Below are 27,292 nucleotides of genomic sequence, written 5' to 3' on the forward strand. Positions count from 1 at the left end.
ATCTCTCTTTCTTATTCACACCTGCTGGAAAGAACACAGGGTCAAAAAGTGTGTTCACAGTCATAGTTGGCTATGTATAAGAAACGCTCAAAATTAACAGTGATGAACAAGATGATTTCACAGTGTTCACATGGTGATGTTGTGTTCCACACTTTGAATTGATGATTCAAAATGTGCTCACATAGTTAAAACGTTGGAATTTAACAATGTGAACAGATTTCAAAGTGTGTTTAGAATGTGTCCACACTGTGTTTCACGTTGTGTTTCACACTGTGGAACTCTATGTTCTTTCTGACGGCAGAGAAGAAAAATGCACTTTTGTGATATTGATGACGTATCTTTTTTACTAAATTAATTCGTAACAATTTATCGTTAGTTTTCAGCTGGTATCATGAAAACTTCTTTCATTTGAGAGCCTTATTATTATTATTATTATTGTCATTATTGTTATTATTATTATCATTATTCTTGGTTTATTGAAATCGTGACTCGCAGCAATGAGATTGCTGAATTGCTCACAATTGTACATAAAAGACATGATGCATACATATAGATAAATTACAACAAAACTGTCTGATACCTGTACTGCATTAATATAATCATGTAATCACACAATCCTTTACACATGCAGATAAAATGCATAAAAATATACATATAATTCCGATACTTTGCTACGAGTAAAATGCCTCTTGGCGCATTTCAAACATCTGCTGAGGTTCCTGAAGGATGTGTCGTTGAGCATGTGTGTATAAATTTATGTGTATGCGGTTATATGTGTGTGCATTAAGCGTGTGTGTATTCAAGAGTATTAATGATTTTGCGTATTTGTTCATGCTGAATTACCCCCACTTGTGATCAAAGAACATGCATACAGAAAACATAACAAAACTGTCTATTACTATGGATACTACAAATAAAGCCACAAAAATACTTCCTTGCATATAAAATTCCCATTCTTACCACGAGGAAACAACCTCTTACTGTATCTCGAACATGTGTTGAGGCGCTCGAGAGGTGTGTCTGTGAGCATGTGTGTGTGTGTGTGTGTGTAATGTGTATAATGTGTATGTGTATAAGCAGTCCTCGTACATAATACACATAGAAAAAATAGGGGGAGGGGTGACTTGCGTAGAGATAGGATAGTTGAAAGGAGAAAGGGAAAGGAGAAGTTTATCTGCTTTCACTAAAGGCTTTCACAAAGTTAGTTCACCTGGATCACCGATCAGTAAGGCATGACAAAATATTTCTCACCGAGGTACAGGTGATCAGTTACTGTTCATGTTTGGTTACATGATTACATAATAGATGAAATGCGGCGATACTTCTACGAAGGAATTTCGTGCATTATACACTAACAATGACAACGATATTACTGATATCGAAAAAGTGACATTGTTTTTACAGCTTTCCTTTGGAATAAGAATGTATGTCCTTGTTTAATTTAAATAGTGAGAAGAAAGAAGATGGCAACTGACCATTATATAAGCGAAGCACAAAGAGTGAGTTTTGCTAGAAATTGACATCATTTACCTTGAGTGTTTTTTATTCTGCGAATAAAGGATCTGAATGGTCTCGATAACCCGAGTTGGTACATATACGTATAGCTTTCTTTTGTAGAAGTAATATAACTATTATCAATGTGACTTTTTGAAGTTGCCCATACAATGTTGCAATATGAAATGTACGATAATATCAACGAGTTATATAACATAAATGAAATATTCTTATGCTACGTATAGGAACATAATACTTAAGCTTATGGAGTATACCAACGTTACGAGACACTTTATCAGAGATGTATTGCACATGAGTGTTCCATTTCATATTTTCATTTATGTAAATTTTGAGAAATTTGATACTTTTTGTTTTAACGGTACACCATCCACAATATTCAAATGTTGCATTTCATTTTTATGCTTCTGATTATGAAAATAAATGACATTTGTCTTTTTTAAGTTGAGTGATAATCTATTACTCTTAAACCATGTAGATTTATAATTTCGGTAATTCAGTATTAAGAATTCTTAGGAGGGAATGAAAATCAGAATTGGAACAGAATACGTTGGTGTCACCGGCAAACATAATATATTGCAGTAACATAGATGAGTTTGAAATATCATTAATATACACTAGAAATAGTAGCGGTTCCAATATGGATCCTTGTGGGACGCCCCATCGTATAGGTAATACTTCAGAGTTAACAGATTCATAGTACACATATTGCTTTCTATTTGATAAGTAACCTTTGAACCATTCTAGTGGAATGCCACGAACTCCACAGCAATGCAATTTACGTATAAGGATAGAGTGGTCAAGAGTGTCGAATGGCTTGCTTAGGTCCATGAAAACACCAATGACATGTTATTGTTTAGCTAAGGCAGTCGACACTCTATCGTACAATTGGGCTAGTGCCATATCTGTAGAATGAACTTTCCTGAAACCATATTGTTCTTAATTAAGTATATCATTCTGGATCAATTTATACAGTCTGTTATGAATAAGCCTTTCTATTACCTTCGAAAGACTAGGAAGAAAAGAGATAGGACGGTAATTGGATACAAGAGAGGAGTCATCTTTTTTTGTATATTGGAATAACTTTTGTGATTTTACATGCGTTCGGAAATATACCAGTTGAGAGGGGCAAGTTACAAATATGTACTAAAGGTGTCAATATACTACCAACAATTTGCTTTAAAAAGGACGAACTCATTTCATCGTGACCAACTGTATAACTTGATTTCAATGAATGTACAATGTCAAAGATCTCACTATAATCTGTTGGTTTAAAAAATATTGAATTATCATTTGTCATACCTAAATACTGCGAGAAATCTGTTTGTGTGGGATCTAATTTTGAAGCTTGACTAGGACCTATATTGACAAAGTACTCATTAAAACAGCACGCCACATCTCTAGGATTATTACAGAGTGTTTGTCCGTCACGTATAATTTGAAATGTTGACACTTTCTTTTGCTTACCAGGGTACACTGTAAAAACATCGGTGTTAGATTTAACACCACGGGTGTTAAATCTAACACCGATCAAACTTCAATAAAGGACCACACCCACAGGTGTTAAAAATGCACTGTGATGGTGTTGAAAAGTGTTCACCTGACACTTCGTGGTGTTAATTTGACACTGTACCTGGTGTTATTTTGACACTGTACTGGTGTTAATTCAAAAATGACACCACATGGTGTTGATTTGACATTTGTTGGTGTTAATATCAATGGTTTAACACCCGTCCAGCTTCAATAAGAGACCACACCAGCTGGTGTTACTTTGGTGTAAATTTATTTTCACATTTTTTCAAAAATCTAGTATTTTAATGTAAAATTCTTGATCGTCTTGTTTAAATTAAAAATCAACAAGAAGTGCAGCTACTAAGAAACTCTTCAAAAAACAGTTTAAAATTTGGAAATGACACCCGGGGGTGTTAATTTAACACCATAAATGAGCACCGAAAATTTAACACCAGCTCGGTGTTCACTATTTAACACCGGACTTTTTGCAGTGTAACCCCTTCAGTGTTGCCACTGCTTGCCATTATTATTACCCTATCGTAGCCAGGGACCAATTATCTATGCATCTGGATCGAGAGGAATATTGTGGCATGGTGGTCAAAAACATCTTGTCCAAGGACTTGGGCGCTTAACTGGATTCGAACTCGGGACCTCCGTTTGAACGTGAAAGTCAACTAAGCCGCAGTTTAGCTCTATGAAACTAGACTTGTTTGCACTTCCGGTGTATATAATTATATATATATATTTTTTTTTTTTCAAATGATATTTATTCAGTTCTAATCAAATGAAACAAAATGCATCAATTTTCTTTGGTATTACTGTACCAAGATAAGGGAATAATTCTGTTAAAGATAACTGACATAATTATACATTTTCATGTTTCAATATAACTAAAATTGGAATAGTACAGCAATGACCGAAAAAATGGAGGTATATTATCTTAATAAAACCCATCCCCTTAACTAACCTCACTACCCTTCCTAACCACATACTTCTTTACTGTACACTACCTCCTCCCCCCAAGAAGAAAAAGTAATAAAAAAGAAAGAAAAGGAAACCCCAGTCCGCCCATATATAATTATCTATCCTTTCCTTCCCAACCTACCCATTACTACAATTTTGCTATTTTACCGCTCAATTATCGCCCTTGTTATAATAGACAAAGAGAAATTATGAAACTACTTTATACAAGTCTACCCGTCAGAAAGAGATATAAGGTATCGCCGTAAAGGGGGACACAAAAACACCTGGAGAATGAAATTATGTGTAATGTTCAAAACGCTCCCATTTCAATACATGTAAACCCAATTTATTTATTTTTTTTTGTAATGGAGATATTTTTTTCTTCCTCACAATATGTACCTAATATATTCTTTAATTCCACCAATGACGGTAAACTTAATTGCGACCTTGCCTTATATATAATAATTTTGGTTATCAAAATAACCGTATTACAGCATTTTACTTTATGATTATTTCCTTCTATGCCCATGTGTATATATTTTGCCAATCTACGCTTCTTAATTCTGCTATGTCAAAATACTCAATCATATCCTGCCAAAATTCTTTAATTTTAACGCAATTCCAAAATAAATGCGGGTAAGTTTCTGAAATTTGACTACAAAAAGAACATAAGTTATCAGCAACAAAACCAATTCTTAAAAAGTGCTCTTCAGCATATATACCTCCATGAAGTAATTGAAATTGCTCGAAATTCTCTGAGCTCTCCAATAAGCTTTGAACTTCTAGGCATCATGAAAATAGCTCTCAAACTTTTTTTTTCGGGAATATCAATTTTCTGATGTCCGTCTCTAATTTCTAAACAACATAAATTTTGTAAACCAGACGCAAAATGGGCATTTAGATGTATATGTGCATATATTATGTGCAGTGGATATATTAGCAGCACTAATAACATTCATTCACAAACACACACATACACAGACACAAGAACCAACATGTCAAAAGGAGAGAGAGAGAAAAAAAAAATTGTACCCTTTGCGAGAGGAAGAGTGGACTTATAGCTACAGCAGTACATCCAAAAGTTTGATAAAAATTAAGGCCAAACTTCCGGGATATTTGCGGAAATTAGTTCCAGAGCTTAGGTCCGGCAATTTATTAACAGTCGACTCAACGCGAAAATGTCACAGGCAGAAATAAAAAAAAAAAAGAAAACTAAAGAAAAGAAAAGTGCGTCATTTCCCTCTGCGGAAATTCGTGACTGCTTGATGTTCACGCGATCCACAGAACAGGTAGAATCATAGTAGACAAGCTTGCTCGCCATGATGAGTTTAATCACACCTTGCATTCGGCTGAAGTCGTCCCTGGTTTGAAGGAAGACTGGAAGGTACCAACCCGGCGCTTGGAAAGCGCAGATCTCTTGAAGGGGCGATGAATACGGCTACGGAAAAAAGAAGAGGCAGAGTAAGAAATTATGTTGGTTTTGTTGTTGCTGTCGCTGTTGAACAAAACGATTTTGCCTCGATAATGCTCAAGCTTAGGTTTGTAACGTATATCCTCTCATAGTTTATTCTTATATCTTCTTCTCATCTTGTCTTTTCCGATACATTGTACTTTAAAAAAAATATCCCCATAGCCATCGTGATGAGGGCACTTACTCCAGTCTTGAACACACACATGCTGACCAGTTTGTGGCCGAGACAGCAGGATACACATTCAACTCTGCTTGGATACACAAAATGAGTGTTTTGACCCGAAGTCAATCATGTCCTCCTCACTCGAGCTTTGAACCCACTTTTATAGTCTGGAGATTGATGGTCGTTGGATCTTTGGGCATGGTGGCGCCACGGGTGTGTCTGCAACAGATTGTGCACTGTATTCTCACTTTAATGATCATTGTCAGTCATTGTGGAATGAGTTGGACACATGGGAAGGACACACAATTTAGGGATTCGATACAGTACAGTTATTGTAAGAAGATTCATCCAAACTCACCACAGGCAAGGTTATAATAGCTAAGGGGATACTAACACTCAGGTATCATTTCAGACCTTGTTCAATTTGGCTTAAAAAAGAAATAGAGTAAAATTTGATAGTATTAACATGGTAGAGGTTTCATCAAATCAAAATATATTAGAAACTTCCAAACGCTTTTGCTGCTACAAAACACTGACAGATTAGTCGCAACAGTATGAGCAAGTTAAAGGAGGTGATCAAGGAGACTGTTATTATTGTAATTCAATGACCAAAAACAATGAGAAAACTTGTCAGAGGCTTTCCTGACAAAACAACTACAATCGGATTTCAGCCATTGACATAAGTGGGATTTCGGAGGAAAGTACATAGCCATTCATTTGAATATATATTATCGGTATCAAAATTAGCACATTCCCTGTTACATTCAATAGCAACTGCTGTTGACAAATGGCACATGTTGACATAGCTGTCGAACTACCAACACTTGCGACGTGTGCGTTTTGTTTAGACATTGCATCAAACGGCGTTACAGTTACGCTTGCACTTAGGGCCTATTGGTAATTGTGTTTACATTTCGTGTTGACAGCTGCTCGCAGTGTAGTAATTACAGCATGGGTTTTCTTGACGACGGACGTGTTTCTGCAGTGGGTGAAAACCGCAATTTCTTGTTAGTAACAGGGAGGTTCACCTCCCAGGTTGTACCACAAGAACGAGTGAATTCTATGAAGGCATCAGCTGCGACGTTGATCAATGGTTGCTCTGCTCTTAGCTTTCAAGTGCTGATTGCTTGTTAAGTTGCGATTTTTATGACCAATATTTCAACTGTCCAAAGTTACTGGGAATTATATAGCGAATATAGAACCTATACTTCGTTAAATGACAATTTAAAAAAGTCATGAATTAGGTACAAGCTTGCAGCTCTCACAAGTGTAGGAGTGATAATTTCACAGCCCTCTATAATTGCTGCTATTTTTTTCTTTATTGTGTTTGTGTTTGTAGGACGTCGAATTTCAGAACATCTCTTTGATATAACTTTTTTTTGGAGGATTGAACAACCAAATTTCCCCACAGACAGCCTATCTCCTATAGGATACAATGTGGTTTGAACTGTAAAATCATTGTCTCCTTTATGATGTGATCATTGCCAATAACATTTTGACACGTACACAAAGAACTTTATATCTGTTCACAACAAAAGCGAAAAGATAGTTATCGCAGGCGGCGAAAGAAACTGAAATGAATGCCAGTCCACGATAGTTACCATTGGGGCACCTGCGCAGGTGTATTATAAAGGGGAGAGTTTTTATAGACCAATTCGGTTTGGGTGCTGTTAATTATAGTAATTTCTAACTAAAGATAATTTATGCGCAGACATAGCAACGAATCTAGCTCATTGCATAACCCATTGAAAGTGCTTTTGTTCTTCTCTGGAAGCCCCCCCCCCCCCCCCCCCCCTTATGACCGCCATAAGTTACAGTGCTCTGATGGCGTTTTCATCTTTAGTATAGGCACTTCATTCATAGCAAGCGTAACAGAGCTGGCGGACGTAATTACTTCAAAGGAGTGTTTGAAATGGTGGTGCTGAAATGCGGTATGAACACTAGATATTACGACCCTAATTGAATTCTACAGCGCAGACGCTCTCGCCGGACAAACTCTTGGATACCTCAAATAGACGGAGTGTTATTTTGCGCAAATTTCGTTCATGGATTTCTCGGGGGCTTCGCACTGCAGTGTTACGATCGGATAGGCCTGATGCTCTTCATATTTCCTCCATTCAAGATTGAAGTTTTTATCGTCCCTGCCTGCGTCAGACCCAGCAGAGAAAGGACAGAAGAGCAACTAAGAAGATATCAACGCGAAATCTATGTGTGTCTGGCCAATAAGTAGACCTGCTATCAGATTGTAAGTAATTTGTACACCAGACGCAGATACTTGGCTAAGTTTTAAAACATAAAGTGATCAGGAAGACACTCCATAAAGCTTGCGTGCGATTTTAGATATCGTTCGATACAAGAGTTTATCAGATTGGTACAATGAGACATAGTCTAGACTATTCGATAACGAATTCTGAAGGCAATAGTGACATAGACTACTCGATGCCACTTATTACTGAAGCCAGATTACGTTTTGCAATATGGCTTTACATGTCACGTAAGACCATACAGAAGGCGGACTCATTAATGTATCTTTATTAAACTAAAAATCGATATGATCGATACGCAACACATTATTGTTCAAATCTTAGTGTAGCTTCGTAAACATATGGGAAATATACACTGTAAAAACATCGGTGTTAGATTTAACACCATGGGTGTTAAATCTAACACCGATCAAACTTCAATAGAGGACTACACCCACAGGTGTAGAAAATGCACTGTGATGGTGTTGAAAAGTGTTCACCTGACACTTCGTGGTGTTAATTTGACACTGTACCTGGTGTTATTTTGACACTGTACTGGTGTTAATTCAAAACTGACACCACTTGGTGTTGATTTGATATTTGTTGGTGTTAATATCAATGGTTTAACACCCGTCCAGCTTCAATAAGAGACCACACCAGCTGGTGTTACTGTGGTGTAAATTTATTTTCACATTTTTTCAAAAATCTACTATTTTAATGTAAAATTCTTGATCGTCTTGTTTAAATTAAAAATCAACAAGGAGTGCAGTTACTAAGAAACTCTTCAAAAATAGTTTTATGTTAGGAAATGACACCCGGAGGTGTTAATTTAACACCATAAATGAGCACCGAAAATTTAGCACCAGCTCGGTGTTCACTATTTAACACCGGACTTTTTGCAGTGTAGCGTTGCAGCAAAACCGCCATTAATGCTGCTATTATCATGGAACATTCTTAAAGGGGAAGGCTAGTAACTGATCAGTGGGAATCAGTGGAAATGCTGGGAGATGATTGTTCCAATCCTTATGGGATTCATTCAAGAGTTCATTGTATATGTATTGTTGTGTGAAAATGATTTGCTTCAGAACGATCTCATATTCAAGTAATGTGCAGATTAATGCTCCGTCACTGACCAGGGACGCTAACCTGGAAGCATTAAACTGCACATTACTTGAACATGAGACCATTCTGAAGCAAATCATTTTCACACAACAATAGATATACAATGAACTCTTGAATGAATCCCATAAGAATTGGAACAATCATCTCCCAGCATTTCCACTGATTCCCACTGATCAGTTACTAGCCTTCCCCTTTAAATATAGGTCACTCCAGCACTCAAAGTGATTTTGATGGATAGAGTAAATATATGTGTTTGATCATGATTACAGAACGGTTAAAGGGATATTGATGGATAGAGTTCGATCGACCCAGTATCAGAATTGTTTAGAATGAGTAAATCCACCTGTATTTTAGCGTTCTTAACAACCAAAGTACAATTCCTTGCTTTTTTTCAAGCTAGCGCATTTCATTGCTTGTCTGAAATAATAAGAGGATTTGATAGCTGATGAAATTTTTCCCAATATAATTTACATGGGTAATTGCAAAGTAGGATAGAAAAGGTTTTAAAGATTGTAGGTATTTTCAAAAAAAAATGCACAGACCTATGTATATTCTATTTTGCTTGCTTGCTTGCTTGATTCTGCTCTGTGATGTTATTAAAGTCAATTTGAGGATAGGGTGGTTTTCCTTTGCAAAAACACACAATTTGATAACTGGATGGGTTGTGAATCTACGTAAATTCTACGATAATTCAAGATACTACAAGACCATCATCGCGATCATGAATAAATATTGAAAGTCGTGATTTTCATTCCCCTTCATCTAATTCTACAACGTTTTTATGTGTATTTCACCATGCATTGACGTTATGTTGCCTATCCATGTACTTTGGTTTGTTCGCCAGGCACAAGTGATCGGCACTTCTTATGTGGTACCGTTTTGTTTTGGCACCTGACATGGAAGTCGATGTAATCCTATTCAGATTCAAATCCATGTTATTAAAACCATCTCTGCCAACGTATACTTATTCAATATGTAGTATACACGTTTACGTAAATAAATAGCCACAAATTCAATGGGTCATTAGAAAAACAAAAACTTACTTGATTAATAAAATGTCCAGTAATCCTATATGATCATCGTCAAGAATAATTGCTGATAAAAAGGAACGTATAGAGACATGAATGACAACTGAATGAAAGTGAAAGAGTACTACTGTAGAGACTTAAAGAAGAAATTCATAGGAAATAATATCATATAAATTGACTGTTTTCCAACATTCAATGTTATTTTGATTAATTTCTGACATAAATCATGCAATAAAGTTGTCTCTGCTGTGAATATAAGAATCTTTATTTTCATCAGATTTGAGCCCTGGAAGAAGTTCGATGCGGCTACGAAAAGTGCCAAATCTGTGACGTCACCACGTGTGTATGCAACCCAGTGGGATTTACGTATCTATAGGCAAACTGTGTGTACTTTTCAGGAAATTGGTGTGTAATTTGTTGTCAATCTAGAATAAATCGTCCGCCAAAACTATATATTCACGTCGTGAAATGTTTGTTTGTTTGTGTTCATTGGAATCATATTTTCCACCCATAAATTTACGGAAAAACAAAGTTTTATAAGCACAAAGCCTATCGTCAGCTCAAGATTCACGATTGCCGTGATCAGCTGCTCCTTCGTACAACCACAACTTGCTGTTATTATTGACACAACAAATCGAACATTGTGGGGGAATTGCGTATAGCTGAGGTAATCTTACATACTCATGAAGGATGATAACTAAGTCAAAGAGCTGTAAGTGATTGGAAATCATTTTTACACCCATAAATTTACGGAAATACGACGTTTGAAAAGCACAAAACCTACCGTAATCAGCTCAAGATTCGCGATTGCCGTGATCAGGTGTACCTCCAAAATCTTTGAGTGATCCCTGAGGTCACTCCAGAATGAGTGAAAATGAGCATTTTCACTCAAAATTCACTCCAATTTCACTCTAAATTCTCTCTTTTTTGTATTCACTCCTTTAAGAGTGAATATTTTCACTCGATTTTTTTTTTAGAGAGTAAGGGAAAACAATTCTATTGATTTCCCCTGAATCTATTCGACCAAGAAAAAAAAAATCAAAATTCCAACCGTTGTTCTCGGTACAAAGGGGAAGGGATTGATGTGAGGTTATATAGCTTCTCTAATCTTTTTAACACACTCTGAGGTGAAATATTGTAAGATTTCATACATGACGTCGATAGACATTATTCCTCAACCATGCAAATTTCGTGAAGTTTGCAATAGGGAATACACGACCTTTAAGCTGCAGGGTGAAGAATCATTCATATAATAAGCGTTGTATTTGCTAAAGTTTATTGTTTACCTCGAATCTACACTTAAGCATGGTATATTATTCATCAACATCACTAAAGTGAAGTGTGTAGGCCTACAGCTTTGTAAATCTCTACAAAAATCAAACATTCAAGTGCCCTTTCTGGTGTTTAATTGCACTTAAATTGTAAATTATGCAGAGGACTAACATTTACTGAGGCATATTTTTATGTCAATATAAGCGCATGAAGCGCTGGTGTGCTTGTAGATCAAACAGATCTGGAATCTGATGGGCTGCGATGTCTATTTAATGCGACGTTCCCACTATTTTGGGCGATCCGCTATGAATGCTATGACAGACCATTATTAGTTCATTGCAGAATTTTAGTGTATGTCTGTCACAATTTGCTCCACATTTGAAATCGTGGTCTTAATCGTGGAGTAGTCGTGGTGATCTTATCAGATCTTAAGGTCAGTCGTGGCAATCACGTTGATCGTAGACAACTTTTGAAACGTCCAAAACTTGTCTATAACGATTACTTATAGTAACGCAATTGCCCCGACAGACCGCAAGATCCGACAACATTCTGTCACCTTATCTAATACTTGAACAAAAGCATAGTACTCAGCAGAATTTTGCTTCTAAAAATCAAATCGATTAGGAACAAACCAATTATAAGGGTAAGATAAAAAATATATGAAAATGTTTCTCCACGACAGACCGCAAGATCCGACAATATTCTGTCACCTTATCTAACACTTGAACAATACCATACTCAGCAGAATGTTTGCATCTAAAAATCGAATTGATTAGGAACAAACCAATTATAAAGGGTAAGATGAAAATATATGAACATGTTTCTCCACGGACTTAGAAAATCTGTTTGATATAGATAACGGTCGGTAAATTGAAAGCAGTGAAGGGTCGTCTTTTTTCAGTTGGAATCACTTTAGCTATTTCAAAGGAATTGGAACATTTACATGTAGAAATAAATAACTGTAAATATATGTAAGAGGTGCGATTAAACTAGCAATAATTTTCTCTAAAAATACATTCTATCGGTCCTTTATAGCAGGTTGATTTACTATACTTCAGCCTTCTACTGATCTGTCTCCATCACCTTTTGTTGTACGTAAAGAAAACAAGAAAACAGAATGATTATTTTGTAAAAGTGTGGTGGAAGAGACTTTGTGAAATCTGTTTTAGAATTGTTTACCTTTTCCATGGTAATTCAGGGTCTATATCGGTAACGTGTTAAGTGTTTAATGCGTTAGATGTACCATTGTGTTCTTTGTTTTTATTATAGAATATACTATAAAAAGTGGTTTACTGTCATTTTTCTATGTGGTTATATTCACGGTTTGACATAACTATTCACGTTATTTGTATTGTTCTGAAATATTTGAGAATGATACATTTTTATGGCAAACGAATTAAACTATTCCATTTATTTCTGTATCATTTAAACTTGTCAAAATTTGGAACATGCTGAGTGTTGACTGCTATTCTTTACATTTCATTGCCTATTTTTATTGAACGCACGATTCACTTTGTGACCTTCTACGAAATTCATTTTTAGCTAATGGTATTCTTGAATGTATTAGTAAACATTCTTAATATTATAAAATACATCATGGTTTGCCTTATGTGCATCTCATACAATTTACGAAATCCTTACCAAAACCTTCCTGAATTAAATAGGATTTTAATAATTTAATATTGTCATTCGTTTCCTTCCTGTATAACCTCGTTGTTATATTTTTTTTTATCGTTCTGCTTTGATTCTAAATGTTGTGAGCTGGCAAGGGTGCGCATAAATTATGACAACATATCATGATAAAGTATACCACTGATGAAATTATTTACATGAATACTGTTAGAAAAAAATATCATCTAGAATTAGAAGGTCATCATTCGCCATCTATTTCTTTTTGACGGTAACTATAATGACTGACACGTCGACCTGACCACAGAATCTTTTTCCTTAGTTGTTTTTGTTTGTGCATTGTTTTTTGTGTGTAACTGTTTCACATTGATAGCTGATTCTGGGAGCATGCACTTGTCGGGGAAAAAGGCCTCGAGCCTCGGTGATCAAGTTTGCCTTTCCCTTCCCTTGCAACCAAAAGTATATGCACCTAAAAATCACCACATTCTTTATATCATGATTTTCTTCTTGAGTTTTATGTTGAAATGCAAATAAATGATAATGATAATGATGATGATATTAATAGTAATAATAATAATATGATAATAATAATAATAATAATTTCCATCTCACCCTTACAGGTCGTGACGTCATCATGGCCGATAGTGCCAGGGACATCGCACTGAGAGTTGGCTGTGTTTTTATAGTCGCGATCATCTTCTACAGCGCGTTTGTACCCAAGAGCTATGATTTCAAACAAGAACAACCTAAATTTAAATGTAAGTTGACATGAAGTTACATGTATACATTGATCTCTGTTGTCTTTACTCCAGATTTTCTGCATTTCCACATTAGTTAGACATATAGATTGTCAACAGAATTATTAACAAATTGATTTAGAAATACCTGGAGATAGAGATGAATTTCCAACTTGCTGAGAATTGTTGACATCCTCTACGACATTCTTTTCACACTCTAGTCTTAACAAGACATGCAGTTTACTGTGTGGTTTAAAGACATTGAATGCATTGTGAATTACAGCGGGGCGGTTACGTATACTTGTACATTGACCCTTCACTCAGTACTCCCCCCCCCCCCCCCCAATGATAATGACAATAAAAAACAAAAAAAAAAAAACAAACCAGCGGTCTATGAATGTGGTGTGTCAGTCCATTCATTTCATACCCTTCATAACCACTCATCCACTGTAAAATATGCGTTTTCTTCATGTTTCTCTCTCCCCCTACACACAGTTGATTACCGTCCTTTGGTTAGAACAGACGAAGTTGATGGCAGTGATTTTCAGACTGACGTAAGCACAAAAAGAATCCCGTTCCCGCGGGACTCTCTAGGGCGTACGAATCGAGTGGTTCGAAGGAAACCAAACGTCACTTCATTGTCCCCTGCCGTCTACAAGATGGCGAAACCAGTAAGTTTTGAAATATCCATCGCATTAATCAATGATGAATTCATTGTGTCTACCTACTGGAGGGAATGTTTGTACAGTTAACAGACAGTGGCTAAAGTTCGGGTTAACCAAAGCTCACTGCACTCTTTTCAACTGTCATGAAACACAAGTCGTGTTGTGTTTTCGTTTTTCACAAAATATACGTCAGGTCTCTCACACTTTGAAACTTTCAATAAATCAAATCAAATCAAATCAAATCAAAGTACATAAGCTTGAATGACAACATACCGGACAGTGGATAGACGGCTGTATTTCAAAATGTTTACATCAGGTCTCGTTGAAAGCATATCATTCATATTTCATATCAATCATATATTATAGTCATATCATATCATATCATATCATGTATATCACCCCATAGTCATGTCATGTCATATATCATATCATATTTTATCATAATATCAATTTGAGTGACAACCCTGTAGAAGAGATGCTGGTTTGTAGTCGTTGGGGCAACTTGAAACAAATCTGAATACATCTGTGAAGAAAATACTATGTGCATTTCTATTCTGAATTCTATCGTGTTGAAATTGTTGTCATAAAGGCACGTATATTTATGTTTTTGTGAGGGTCCTTTTATTAGTACCTGCAATTGATATGTTTCATTATTTCTAATGTGATATAATGTGAAGATAGAATGTGTGAATGTAATTTATACATTGTTTTAGCTTTCAATCTCCCCCTTTTCTGTTTCTTTTGTTGAGTTTTTTTTTTTTTTTTTTTTTTTTGGGGGGGGGGGGGAGGGTAATCGCCATTCACCCCCTCTCATATTTTAACTCTCTGATATATTGATGTTTTTTGTATTTCAACAGCCATGACTGATTGTTATACCAATGATGCAACCTCACTCTTTTATCCCCTCTTTCTGCCAGACTTCCTCTCGCTTTATCTCCTCCCTCTCACATGGTGATTAATTTTTTTTTTTTGGTCAAAACAAATATGATAGTAATATTTGCAATAACATAGTGTGATGTTTTCGCAACAATCAAGCAATTACGATGTATAGCGATTTTGATCTTCATTTAATACGTATGATATTATTATTATCGATGTTTATATTGATATATTTTTTACTAGTAAGCATAGGCATATTATGAAATAGCACATACCACATTATTCATTTTGATATTTTATTTGCTTTTCTTACTTCATGCATTGTTTATTGATACCTAAATAAACTGGAGGCAGGAGTTAATGTACTTTTGTGCTATAACCAGAAATTGAGAGTCTACTTTTAATTCAATGTTTGTTTGGTTTTTTTTTTTTCATTTTGTATCCCTCTTTCTCTCTTCTCGCACTTTCATTCATCGCTCCTTCTATATCTGTCAATAAGTTTTCTACTTTCTCTCTCTCTCCCTTCTCTCTCCTCTCTACTGCTCTCACACTTCTATTGTCTATTCTTTTACTCTCCCTTCGTCGTTCTCATTGTTTGTTGCTATTTTTGCTTTTTTGTTGTTGTCGTTATACAACTAATGTAGAATGGGAAATGTTAGGATGAAGTGAATGAGATTTTGTTTACTTTTTGGTTCTTATCACAATGAGAGTGAATATTTTTTTTTCTGTTTTGAAACATTAAAGGAAGTCAGAAGCCAGATTTATGTTTCATTTTTCTGTGTATCTGATGTTTTGACATAATTTATTTATTGATTAATTTTAGCTTGTACTTACGGGTAAGTCCATCAATTGTTTCATATACCTCAAAGTTTTCAGTGAGTTATCCAGTGTAATTTTAAATAATTGTGAAGTATAAACAGCAATTCAGCCGGCTGGCTGCTATGATTTACTGTGTGTGTTTCCTTATCAATAAACCACTTCAATTCAATTCAATTCAATTCAATTCAATTCAATTCAATTCAATTGAATACAATTCAATTCAATTCAAATCCATTCAACATCCCGCACAGTGGATACACGACTGTAATTTCAAAACTTTGGGAGAGATCGAACACGAAGAATGACACGAATGTTTTTTTCTTTCACTTTCAGTTTTGGATGAAATTTTCAGGGTTTTTTTTCTCTCCTTCCTTTTTCTCTGAAAACGAAGGTGTTCGATAAATTGCCAGACGAGTACCTGCCTGGTTACAAGAGTTCCTGCTGGAAGGTAGAGGGCGCTAGACAGAATACTATCAGATGCTTGCCCTATTTCTACATTGTGGGCATGCCCAAGTGTGGGACAAGCGACCTTTGGATGAAGATAGTCCATCATCCCCAAGTCGTGTCATACAGAGTAGTCAAGGAGCCTCATTGGTGGACAAGAAGGCGATGTAAGTTAAATTATGGAGCTCAATATTTGAGGCAGCAACCTCATGCAGTGCCAAAGCAAGATTGGATTATTTTTGCATTTTTTTTTTAGAGCGCTGTCATTAGCTGCTGCCACTGTATCAGGGGGCTCTCACCTTGCCTCCTGATTATGTGTTTTATGTACTTGTACTTGGACTGTTTCACTACCAAGGTTGTTGTGGTGAGGTTGTCAACCTGCTAGACCGAATTCAGACATTTTCATGAGTGGATAATGTTGTATCTTCGCAAAGTTTTTGGTGCATTTCTTCACTTGCCTACTTGGCTTGCAAGTGCTGCATGGCAGTAGCTCAGCAGCTTCTCTGGGACAGCAGTCACAAGCAACAATAGGAGTATACAACTTGACTGACCATCTCAACAAAGAGCTGTACCCAGGAACTTTTGTTTGCTGCAGGAGGTATGCTGTACTTCATTGCCCCCTCACAATGGCTGATGATCATGGCTGTGGGCTACAGTACTCAAGGTCAAGCCTCATCGCTTTGAGACATAATGACTCTAAACTTGCACTGCTACCCAGTGTGGTGTCTGTGTTGAAGGAATATGGCATTTTTAAATGCCGAGGGCGGCGTGCGGGACAAAGAAGTTACTCGACGAAAGAAATTTGCATGTTCCACTGGAGTTGAGCCATTGCGAGTGATTATTGATGAAAACTGTGATGACACAAAGTTGCTGACAGTATGCCACTGGAATGCACGGTCGCTGAAAAACAAATCACTAATCCTGGCTGACTATGTTATTAGTCATGACGTAGATATTATGCTCCTCACTAAAACGTGGCTGACAGATGAAGACGATGCCATAATACAGGAGATAACACCACCAGGATACGTATACTTCAATGTTCCGCGTCAGGTTGGTAGAGGAGGTGGAGTTGGTGCTATTTGTAGGTCACAACTCGGACTTCGTCGTGTCCCTTTGGAAAAGGAGTATGACACTCTGGAATGCTGCATAATAACAAATAAATGCAGATCTATGAATTTCATAGTTGTCTATCGACCTTCCCCTTCCCGCCAAAATGGTCTAAACACTTCTGAATTTCTGGCTGATCTTGACGATTTCATTGACATATTTGACCATCTCCCAGGAAAATCGTTGCTGCTTGGCGACATGAATGTTCACTTTGACTGCCCATCAAGATCTGATGTTCTTCGCATCAAACGCTCTCTGCAGTCAACTTGACTAAGACAGTATGTTACCAAAGCAACACACAGACGAGGACACATTCTTGATATAGTGATTGCTAGAGATGATGATAACCTCATAAAGTCTCTTTCTGTTGATCCAGATCTCATGTCCGACCATGCGGCAATCAGTTGCAAAATAAATTGCGACAAACCGCCTGTGCAACAAAAGACAAAACAGTATCGCAAATTCGCTCGTATAGATCAGATGTCTTTTGCGCAAGACTTAAGCTCAGGATTAGAGGGGTCAAGTGACATCAAAGACCTCAATGACAACATCCAGTCATTCGATAAGATCCTTGTCTCTGTTCTGGATGCTCATGCTCCTGTTTGTGAGAGTAAAGTTACTGTCCGTCACAAGCCAAAGTGGTACAATGTTGATGTGCAGCAGGCTAAGAGAGAACAGAGGAGACAAGAAAGGAAACTCCGCAAATCATTAAAGTCTAATCCACATTGTGATAAGACACCATATTTGGAAGCTAAATCACATATGGCAAAAACACTCCTGGAGGCAAAGGTATCATACTACAGAAGTGTGTTTGGAAGCAGTTCCCCTGAGGAGGTATTTAGAACACTTCAAGGCCTTTTGAATAAGGAACAACGCTTTCTTCCTGATGTTGACTCTTCTGAACAGTTGGCTAGATCATTTGCAATATTCTGCTCAAACAAAATCAAACACATTCAGAATTACATTGATGACCTGAATATATCGTCTGATCAATCTGATATGTCAGGTCTGCGTTCACCTGATGTGAGTCTACCACAGTTTCATCCTGTAACGCCGGATGAAGTCAAGAAGTTCGCCACCAACTCCTCGAACAAGACTTGCCATCTTGATCCTATACCAACTTGACTCCTGAAGCATCATCTCGAGATTCTACTACCAAGACTGACAGAAATCATCAATGAGTCGCTGACATCAGGACTATTTCCATCATGTCTTGGATCAGCATCTATCACCCCAATTCTGAAGAAACCAAACTTGGACAAAAATGAGCTAAAGAACTACAGGCCTCTCCTCAATATTCGGTTTCTGGCGAAGCTAATCGAGAAAGCAGTGTCCAAGCAATTGACAGGGTACATTGATGAACACAATCTCAACCTTCCCTTGCAGTCAGCATATAAGTTAAATCATAGCACGGAGACAGCGCTCCTGTATCTCCAAAATGACTTCTTACAGGCACTTGACAACCGGAAGGCAGTATTTGTTCTCTCCCATGACCTGTCGTCAGCCTTCGACACGCTGGATCATTCATTGTTGTTGTCCAGAATGGAAGAAGTTTATGGTGTAACAGACCTTGCTTTGAATTGGCTCAAGACGTATCTCGCTCATAGAAGGTCCCACGTGCGAATTGATGGCGAGTCATCAGTAGATGTTCCACTTGAATTTGGAGTCCCACAGGGCTCGGTGATGGGTCCTCTCCTGTTTACGTTGTATCTCAAACCCGTAGCTGATATTTATGATAGGCATAACGTTCGTTATCACATGTATGCAGATGACATACAAATCTACCCGACTTGTGACCCATCTCAAAGAGACGATGTAAACCAGACATCAAGGAAGATGTCAACTGATATGTCTGAGGTTAGGAAGTGGATGCTGCCGAATAAGTTGAAATTGAACCAAGAGAAGACGCAGTTCTGTGTCATATCTTCTAGATCATACCAAAAACATCTGCAAAATGTGAGAATTTCACTGGATGAGATAGTGCTAAAGCCCTCGCCATCAGTTCGCATACTGGGTGTTGTGACTGCCGATGACCAGGTCACCAATATGTCGTGCAATATCAGATATCGTTTGAGCAACCTGGGTCGCATTTGAAAATACCTTGATAAGTCTTCTGCTCATGACGCAGTGAGAGCACTCGTACTCTCCAGACTAGATTACTGTAATAGTTTATCTTATGGCACTACATCACAAAATATCCAACGTTTACAGCTTCTCCAAAATCATGCTGCTAAATTAGTGTACAATAAGTCCTAGTTTGCCCGTGTGACACCCCTCATGAATGATCTGCATTGGCTTTCTATCTCTAAGAGAATTGAATTCAAGACTGCTACACTTGCATACAAAGCCCTCCATAATGAAGTACCAGTGTATCTTTCTGAGCTCCTCCACATCCGCCAGTCAACTTATAACCTTAGGTCCACCACACGTATTGTGCTAACTACCCCAAGAACCCGAACTAAAGCCGGAAGTCGCGCCTTCAGTACTGCAGCACCTAAATCCTGGAACAGTCTCCCTACAAATGTCCAATCAGCAGTTAACACAGATTAATTCAAAAAACTGTTGAAAACTTGTTTGTTCCAGAAGTAAGGCCTTCACTGCTAGTGATCATTGTTTATTTGATTTGCTTTGTACTTTCTCTGTTTTGTTTTGTAAATACTGTTGATTTTTTTGCATTTTGTTACAATTGTTGAAGCGCTTTGTGTCTGTTTAGAAAAAGCGCTATATAAATATTGGTTATTATTATTATTATTAGAGAGAGAGGGAGATAAGATTATGAAGATAGATAAGATACAGAGGTGGCTAGATGGACACGATATATCATATATATAATATATATATAATATGTATATATATAAGACATATATATATATATATATATATATTAATTCTTTATTCGAATTTCGTTTAATGCCACAAAATTCACATTCACACACGCAAAAAACCCCACAAAACAGAACATTGCACAAAAACAATATAAACGCAGGAATGCATAATGTTCATACACACACACACACATACACACATGCGCGTACACAATCATTATACTATATATTACATACATACATGTATACATATTCATTCATATTATATTGTACATTATGTAACGAGAGATATTTTTTCATGTACATATTACTAATACATTATCATCGTTATTAATATGCTCATTAATATCAATCGAAATATCGTTACCATTACTAATGTCATTAGGTTTGCATGTGACTCTAAACACTCTTATTGGAATCTGATAATATAAGTCATTATGTAGAATGTATTACACATTAATTTTGTACTGTGTAATTGCTCTGCGGGTTTCTTATTCTCCATTACAAATGATTTGTAATGGTCCATTAACTAGATCGTTTTCTAATGGTTTTCTAGTGGTCCAGTGTGTCACTTGTCACATAGAGACCACTGGCCTCATAGTTTTTAATGGTCCATTAGAATTCTAATGGTTAAAATCTTGCATTTTTCTGACTTTGGATGACAATTCTAGCTCGTCATTCTGCTATGCGTTATATTCAGTCGTGTGATGATAATATTATACAAAATGATGCACAGGACAGAGTGGTTCGGTGGCAATACTGGATGCACGAGTTCAACTTTTGAACTGCTAAACCTACGAGCGCAGCAAGTGGGATTTAGATTGTTCCAAAGTTAAACAAGAGCATCCAACGCTCTTCGTTCCACGAAATAGACCTGTGCATCATTGGACCCCGTTTACAGTGTGGGGCTGGGCCGAACCCAGCTTCAATTGCGGGGCCGAGCCCCGCAATTTTGTCCGTTTACACTGCCTGGCTCGGCCGCGCTTTTAATTCAAACCTTTCCATATTTTGTCGTAGTGGCGCTCTGCTTGTAAACAAACGCAATTTGGTATAGTCTAGTTTTCAGACCCTTTGCCATCTGGATTCCGTGGCTAGGAAGTCGCCGTTCGGGCAAAGGCCTTTGCCGAAGGAAAAATCCTTTGCAGGACAAAACCACCTTAAACTATACTAGCTTTCGACGTTGAGGGGGTTAATATCCTGAATAGCGAAATAGTACGGGCAGAGGGTTTGGAAGCTATAGACTAAAATTGGCCGCGTATTTGGCCCAGTTTGCGTTTACCTTGAGAAAAGGCCGGGCCCGGCCGCGGCTGGGCCGCTGCCGAGACCACCTCCAGAGCGAGCCAAATGCGAGGCCAATTTTGGCCTTTTGCGCGTTTACACTGAAGCGGGGCTGGGCCGAGCCGCGGCCTCGCCTCGCACTGTAAACGGGGTCTTGGTTGTATAATGGGCCCGTAAATTCATGAAATTCAACCCCCCCCCCTCAAATAATGCCTCCGGAACGCTTTTGCATTCGGATTTTACCGGACGCATGGCTAAGTGTGGATCAGTGAAAATCGATGCATGATATTTGATCAATAAGACTGCAGAGATTCTAAAGCCCATTTTATAACAATGCCAACAACAGCTTATGAGAAATATTTGATGTTGTGAATGCACAGTTTTTTCTTTCGACAGATGACGGAATCCCATTTGAACGATATCTAGAACGGTCCAGAGAAATGGTAACCCGGATTCTGAAAAACCAGTCTCTGAAAGGCGAACTAATGATAGGTGAGAATTAGTAAGGTTACATGCAACAACAGGTTTGACAACAAATTTTGTATGAACAATATTGATGGCTGGGTGATGTTCCTTCTTCCGAAGTTTCGTACATCAGAAAAATGCAAATAAGTTAATTTCTTTTTCCGGAGGTTCGTCATGCCGAAACACACCAATTTCGAATGCCTAAATGTCCGTAATCCGACGATGACATAGGTCTGTTAATCCGAAGATTTGTGGCATTATCATGAAGGTTCGTAGATCTGAAAATGAAAGAAAGGTGCGTAACCCCTACTAACAAGTCTTTAAAACTTTACGTACCCTTTTTAAATTTTCCTTGCCGCGAAGCCATTCATCACACAACGCGTGAGAAGGGTGCATGATTCACACACACACACACACACACACACACACAATCCTCGAGGTATACAGACAATGAAATAACATCAAGTACCCTTCATTTTGCTATTGCCACTGCAAAAACAACACATTTTTCTCACCTGGAGATGAACGTTTTGCTAAAATAAAAATTGAAAAAGAATAAAAGACGAATTGCACAATAGATACAGTGCAGCTAGGCTATTCAAGGAGATGGGTGGGTATGTCTTACTCAAGTGGTCCTTTTAACCCAACTTTACTTAAAGTTCTGAATATATAATGACAGGTTGGTGTACCCTACAAAGAATTTATATTTCCCAACATACATTGACATACCTTGCTTTAATTGGTTAATTGAATACTGGCCCTGAATCCTTTCGCAGAAAGCTGCGTGTGAAACAATAATCAGGCCTAATTTTTGTGATATCAGAGTTAGATATTAAACAATTGGAGTCAAACAATTGCGACACGCATTGGATTTTTGACGTTTGGCCAGCAACCCAAATCACATCCAACAGTGTCAGGATATTATGTGGTCGGTCACGTGTGACAAATTTGTTCTCGCTTTTGGACCTAACAGGTGATGGGTCCGCCTCAACCATGTGGGACAATAGAAAATGGAGGGCGCTGTTCGGGGACCTGTATGAAGGACCGCCACATGTGATGGCTGACGTCATACGGGCAGTGCAGCCTGAGGCTCGACTGATTGCGATTCTCCGCGACCCAGTGTCGAGGTTGTGCATCACAATTGAGCCGTTTACTGTATTAAAGCATGACTGGCGTTGCGGTTTTTTTTTTTGTTTTTTTTGTTTTTTTTAAGGGGGGTGGGCAGTTTATATTTCTGGTGGCACTTCCGGGTTTAATCAGCTGACATGCACAAGACAAGGCTTAACGCACGTTTCTAATGTTACTTCTGAGTTCAATCAGCTGATAATCACCCCCCTCCCCCCCAAAAAAAAGGCTTAACAGCATTTTCTGGTGCAAGAAAGTGTGTGTGTGTGTGTGGGGGGGGGGGGGGGGGTAGTTAGACCCCATGTTCCTATGCATTATGCAAACATGCAAGTATTGTCTTGTATTTTATCAGACTCTATTGGCCAAACTTTCATTCTCTTTTACCTCTCATTCTTTTTTTTTTCTGGTTCTATTCAACAATCTTATTTCAAACGTGGTCTTCCCCTTTAAGTATGCGAATTTGTATATCATTATAGTATATTTGTATATTATCATATTATAATGATAATAATAAGGTCTCATTCATCCAGGGTAGCCTCTTCAGTGTTGCCACTGCTCTACCAGAGGGCCCTGACATTATTATTACCCCAGCGTTGCCATATTGTATAACGCCACTACTATATGCTTTTGTGTTTTATTTGCCGAATAAATGACCTAATTGGCCTCAGTCAATCAATCAATCAATCAATCAATCAATCAATCAATCAGTTTATTGTAATGTCAGTGGCGTCTTAACACGATGCTACTAAGTGAGCTGTATATAGGTCTTACATCCTCATCCAGTTCGAGGTGGTGCATCGTAGTCTTAGGCGCGCTAAATCTCTTCCAGCCGATGGCGACGCGTCTGAAAAAAAAAAAATGGTAAACCAGTTCTGAACATGGTGATGATGAAACGATCATTAAGTCAAGGTGATTTATTGTGTTCGATGAAAGCTAAACGCTGACATAACCAATTGCGATGTAGGCCTACTTGTTTTATATGTCCTTGGAATGTGCATTTGAAATCTTACAGTTTACTGCTTTAGTTGTTGGGTGCGTTTGAGTGTGTGTGCATGCGCGCGCGCGTGTATTTGTGTGTGTGTGTGCCCTTCTGTCTGTGCGTGTGCGCATGAATGTGCACTTTTCAATTTAATCGATGATTGTATAACAATCCTAACTTTCTGTGGAAAAAGACAATTTGAACTACGTTTTATTAACTTAAATCTTTTGCAACAAGAAGTCATTTTTTTGTTATGTTTTTCCCCCTATTTCTAGATTATATTCCGACTATTTGTTCTTCAATCGCCACACCAGTCCCGAAGAATTTCATCACTGCATAGTGACGGCGGTTTCGTTATTCCGAAACTGTACGACGTACGCGAGTGCGCGAGCATGTGTGTACGATGGGCAGTTGTCTTGGAGAAAACAAATCCACGTGGTAATACTTTCAGCCAATGAGAATGTGCTAGTATTACAGTGGGCGTGACTTTGAATGCATTGTAGTTGAGATACAGCTAACGCATACGTTTACTGTCGCACTCGCAGCAATATCTCATAGTTTAAATGAGAAGAACGAAACGGAGGCTATTTCTGCATGTGGGGTACATAATACCTTGTCTGAAATCATGCAAGACTGGCGTGCAGGAGGTGTTTTGTAGGGCACTTATCACATTGATTTCCTTAGGAAAGAATCCTTACTACAATTCACAACCCTGCACTATAACGAAAACAGTGAAGGTCGTGTAATAAATACCAATTATGTTAATCTTGCAATAGTAGGCCTATATGTAATGAACAAATTATTTTTGTGACATATCCTACGTGATTTACTTGTTATGAGTGATGGTGTTGATAATGAACAAAATAACACCTTAAAAAGACATGATAATCCAAGCGACATTGATTGAATTTTGCACAACCGATTGATTTTATTCCCTGTGTGTTTATAACCATTGTTCTCGGTCCATGACAAAAGAGCTAAGAAAGGAGTATAAAAGGGAAAGTGTATTGCATCCAGTAAAACAGTTTATAGCAAAACCACAGAGAAAGGGGACTGTATCGTCGTTTTGAAAATGAGTCGTCCTCTGTGAACAAGATCTGATTGTGACTCATCGAATCGTTATAACGCCTTCCACTATCCAAAAGAAAATACATTCAACCGTAGATATTGTTGTTTTGATAAAACAACTCTTTCTTCGGAAACTTGTGCCTGTTTCTTCCTTCTTAACCGCGCACAATTCGCAAACTTGTCGAAAGTGGATCGCAGTGAGAGTTTTATTCTTTATTGTATGATATTTTGTCAGGGGAAATCATAGAAGTTTCGGAAGAAGTCATATTTCATAGACTGCTTCGGAGAAGATGACCCCCCCCCCCAAAAAAAAAAAAAAAAAAAAAAAAAGAGATCCGCCTTAACTTTAAGATATTTGATTTGATTCCATTATCCAATTAATACTTTTCACACTGCTCTTTATCTTAAGCTTGGAATGTGGTCTTTAAAGCACTCATCACTTCATCGGCCCGCCTCTTAGCTATGTTCCTATTTTTATTTTTCCTTCCATATTGTAACAGCGACTTCTTTTAGGAATCTACGTTGTATACATCCGAGATTGGTTGCGGGTGTTCCCCCAACACCAGCTGATGATCCTACGCCTCGATGACTGGCATGTCAACTGCACGAACCTTTTACCCGACATCTTTGAATTTCTTCAGTTAGGTGCGTGCTTCATTCCCTGAGATTTTATAAAATCGTCACATTTATCATCGTTTACATCCAAGATGATAGAATAAGTCGCTGTAAGATGATAATGATAGTAATAAGCACGAATTTTCAAAGGAGAGAAAACATAGGCCTATACATTTTTTGTTTACTACACGGTGAGAGCCCTGATGAATAGTCAATATTACAAATTACATACTGAAATTTCTAATTTGTAAAGAATGTAATGACGTTAGACTTCTCACATGTAGAGACTAATTATTCCTCAGCATGGTGTCGTCAATACTCTCTTAAAATCTCATGTAATGGCTAGACGAAGAGAAAGGCAAAGGCAAAATACAATTACAACCGCAGTAATACGTTCTTTCTTGTTTTATTTTTTTGTTTATTTGTTTTGCGCAAATGAGCTTATGACAATGTTCAAAATTGCTCGACGCATGATTTCATTTTCATATGTTATTTTCGATATATGTGCTCCATACGTTCTAGCCACGATTTCTCACATTATGAGTGATGAAGTTATAGTATTGATATGCATGAGTAACACCAAAAAAGCTCCTCGGTAGACTACTTAATGTAATATACAACCTGCCTATTTCAAGCAGTTCCCTTTGAACCTTTAAATCGAATAACTAAACAAGGATGCGCCACATTCCTCGTAAGCAGAACGTATTTATTATGCGATGACAGGTCTGCGGAAAGGAGTCACGGTAGAATGTTATCATAATTGTTATATTTGTTCCAGGTTGAAAAAGGTTTTAACATCACGGGTGACCCATGTCCCCACAAAACAATGATTACATTGTATCGAAGAGTAAAAAAACAAACACACACACACACACACACACACAAACAAAACATGTTGAAGTAAGGAGGTTCTACAGTAGACTCCCGTTATAACGAAGTCCTCGGGACCGGAAGTTTTCTTCTGTGTAACCGAACAAATAAACAGTTAAAAAAAAAATTATATTGGATATTCATTTCGTTGTAACCGGATTTCGTTATAACGCGTTCGTTATTACGGGAGTGCAATGTAGTACCGTTTTGGTTGAAACAGGGAGGTGGGAAGAGAACATCCCCCTGGTTGAATATACACTATGGTGTCAGTATTTTTTCTCTCTCTCTAATAGAGCGTTTGTCCAGTCGTCGTGTGCAAGAAATCTGCGCATCGAAGCCAAGAAACTCGAACAAGAAGAAGGTCGAAGCTGTAGGGCCAATGTTCCCAAAGACAGAGCGAATATTGAGGGATTTCTATGCGAACTGGAACAGGGAACTAAGCCAGTTACTCGATAACAATCTCTATATGTGGCAATGATACCGTCTTCTCAACCTTTC

The 27,292-nt window shown here is 37.6% G+C and overlaps 1 protein-coding gene across 1 annotated transcript; it reads left to right on the forward strand.

Annotated features, from left to right (window-relative positions):
* Positions 1-7,484: 7,484 nt before the first annotated feature.
* On the forward strand, positions 7,485-25,974 carry LOC139733566 (carbohydrate sulfotransferase 15-like). The gene is made up of 8 exons (XM_071644376.1): positions 7,485-7,866; positions 13,536-13,673; positions 14,148-14,323; positions 16,407-16,626; positions 22,069-22,164; positions 23,111-23,264; positions 24,517-24,679; positions 25,810-25,974. The coding sequence occupies exons 2-8, from the start codon at positions 13,550-13,552 to the stop codon at positions 25,972-25,974; spliced, it is 1,098 nt and encodes a 365-aa protein (XP_071500477.1). The 5' UTR covers positions 7,485-7,866; positions 13,536-13,549.
* Positions 25,975-27,292: the final 1,318 nt, after the last annotated feature.

This window comes from Diadema antillarum, unplaced genomic scaffold (assembly GCF_040938485.1).
Source record: "Diadema antillarum isolate AM-2024a unplaced genomic scaffold, OU_Dant_1.0 seq00000483_RagTag, whole genome shotgun sequence".
Taxonomy (NCBI): domain Eukaryota; kingdom Metazoa; phylum Echinodermata; class Echinoidea; order Diadematoida; family Diadematidae; genus Diadema; species Diadema antillarum.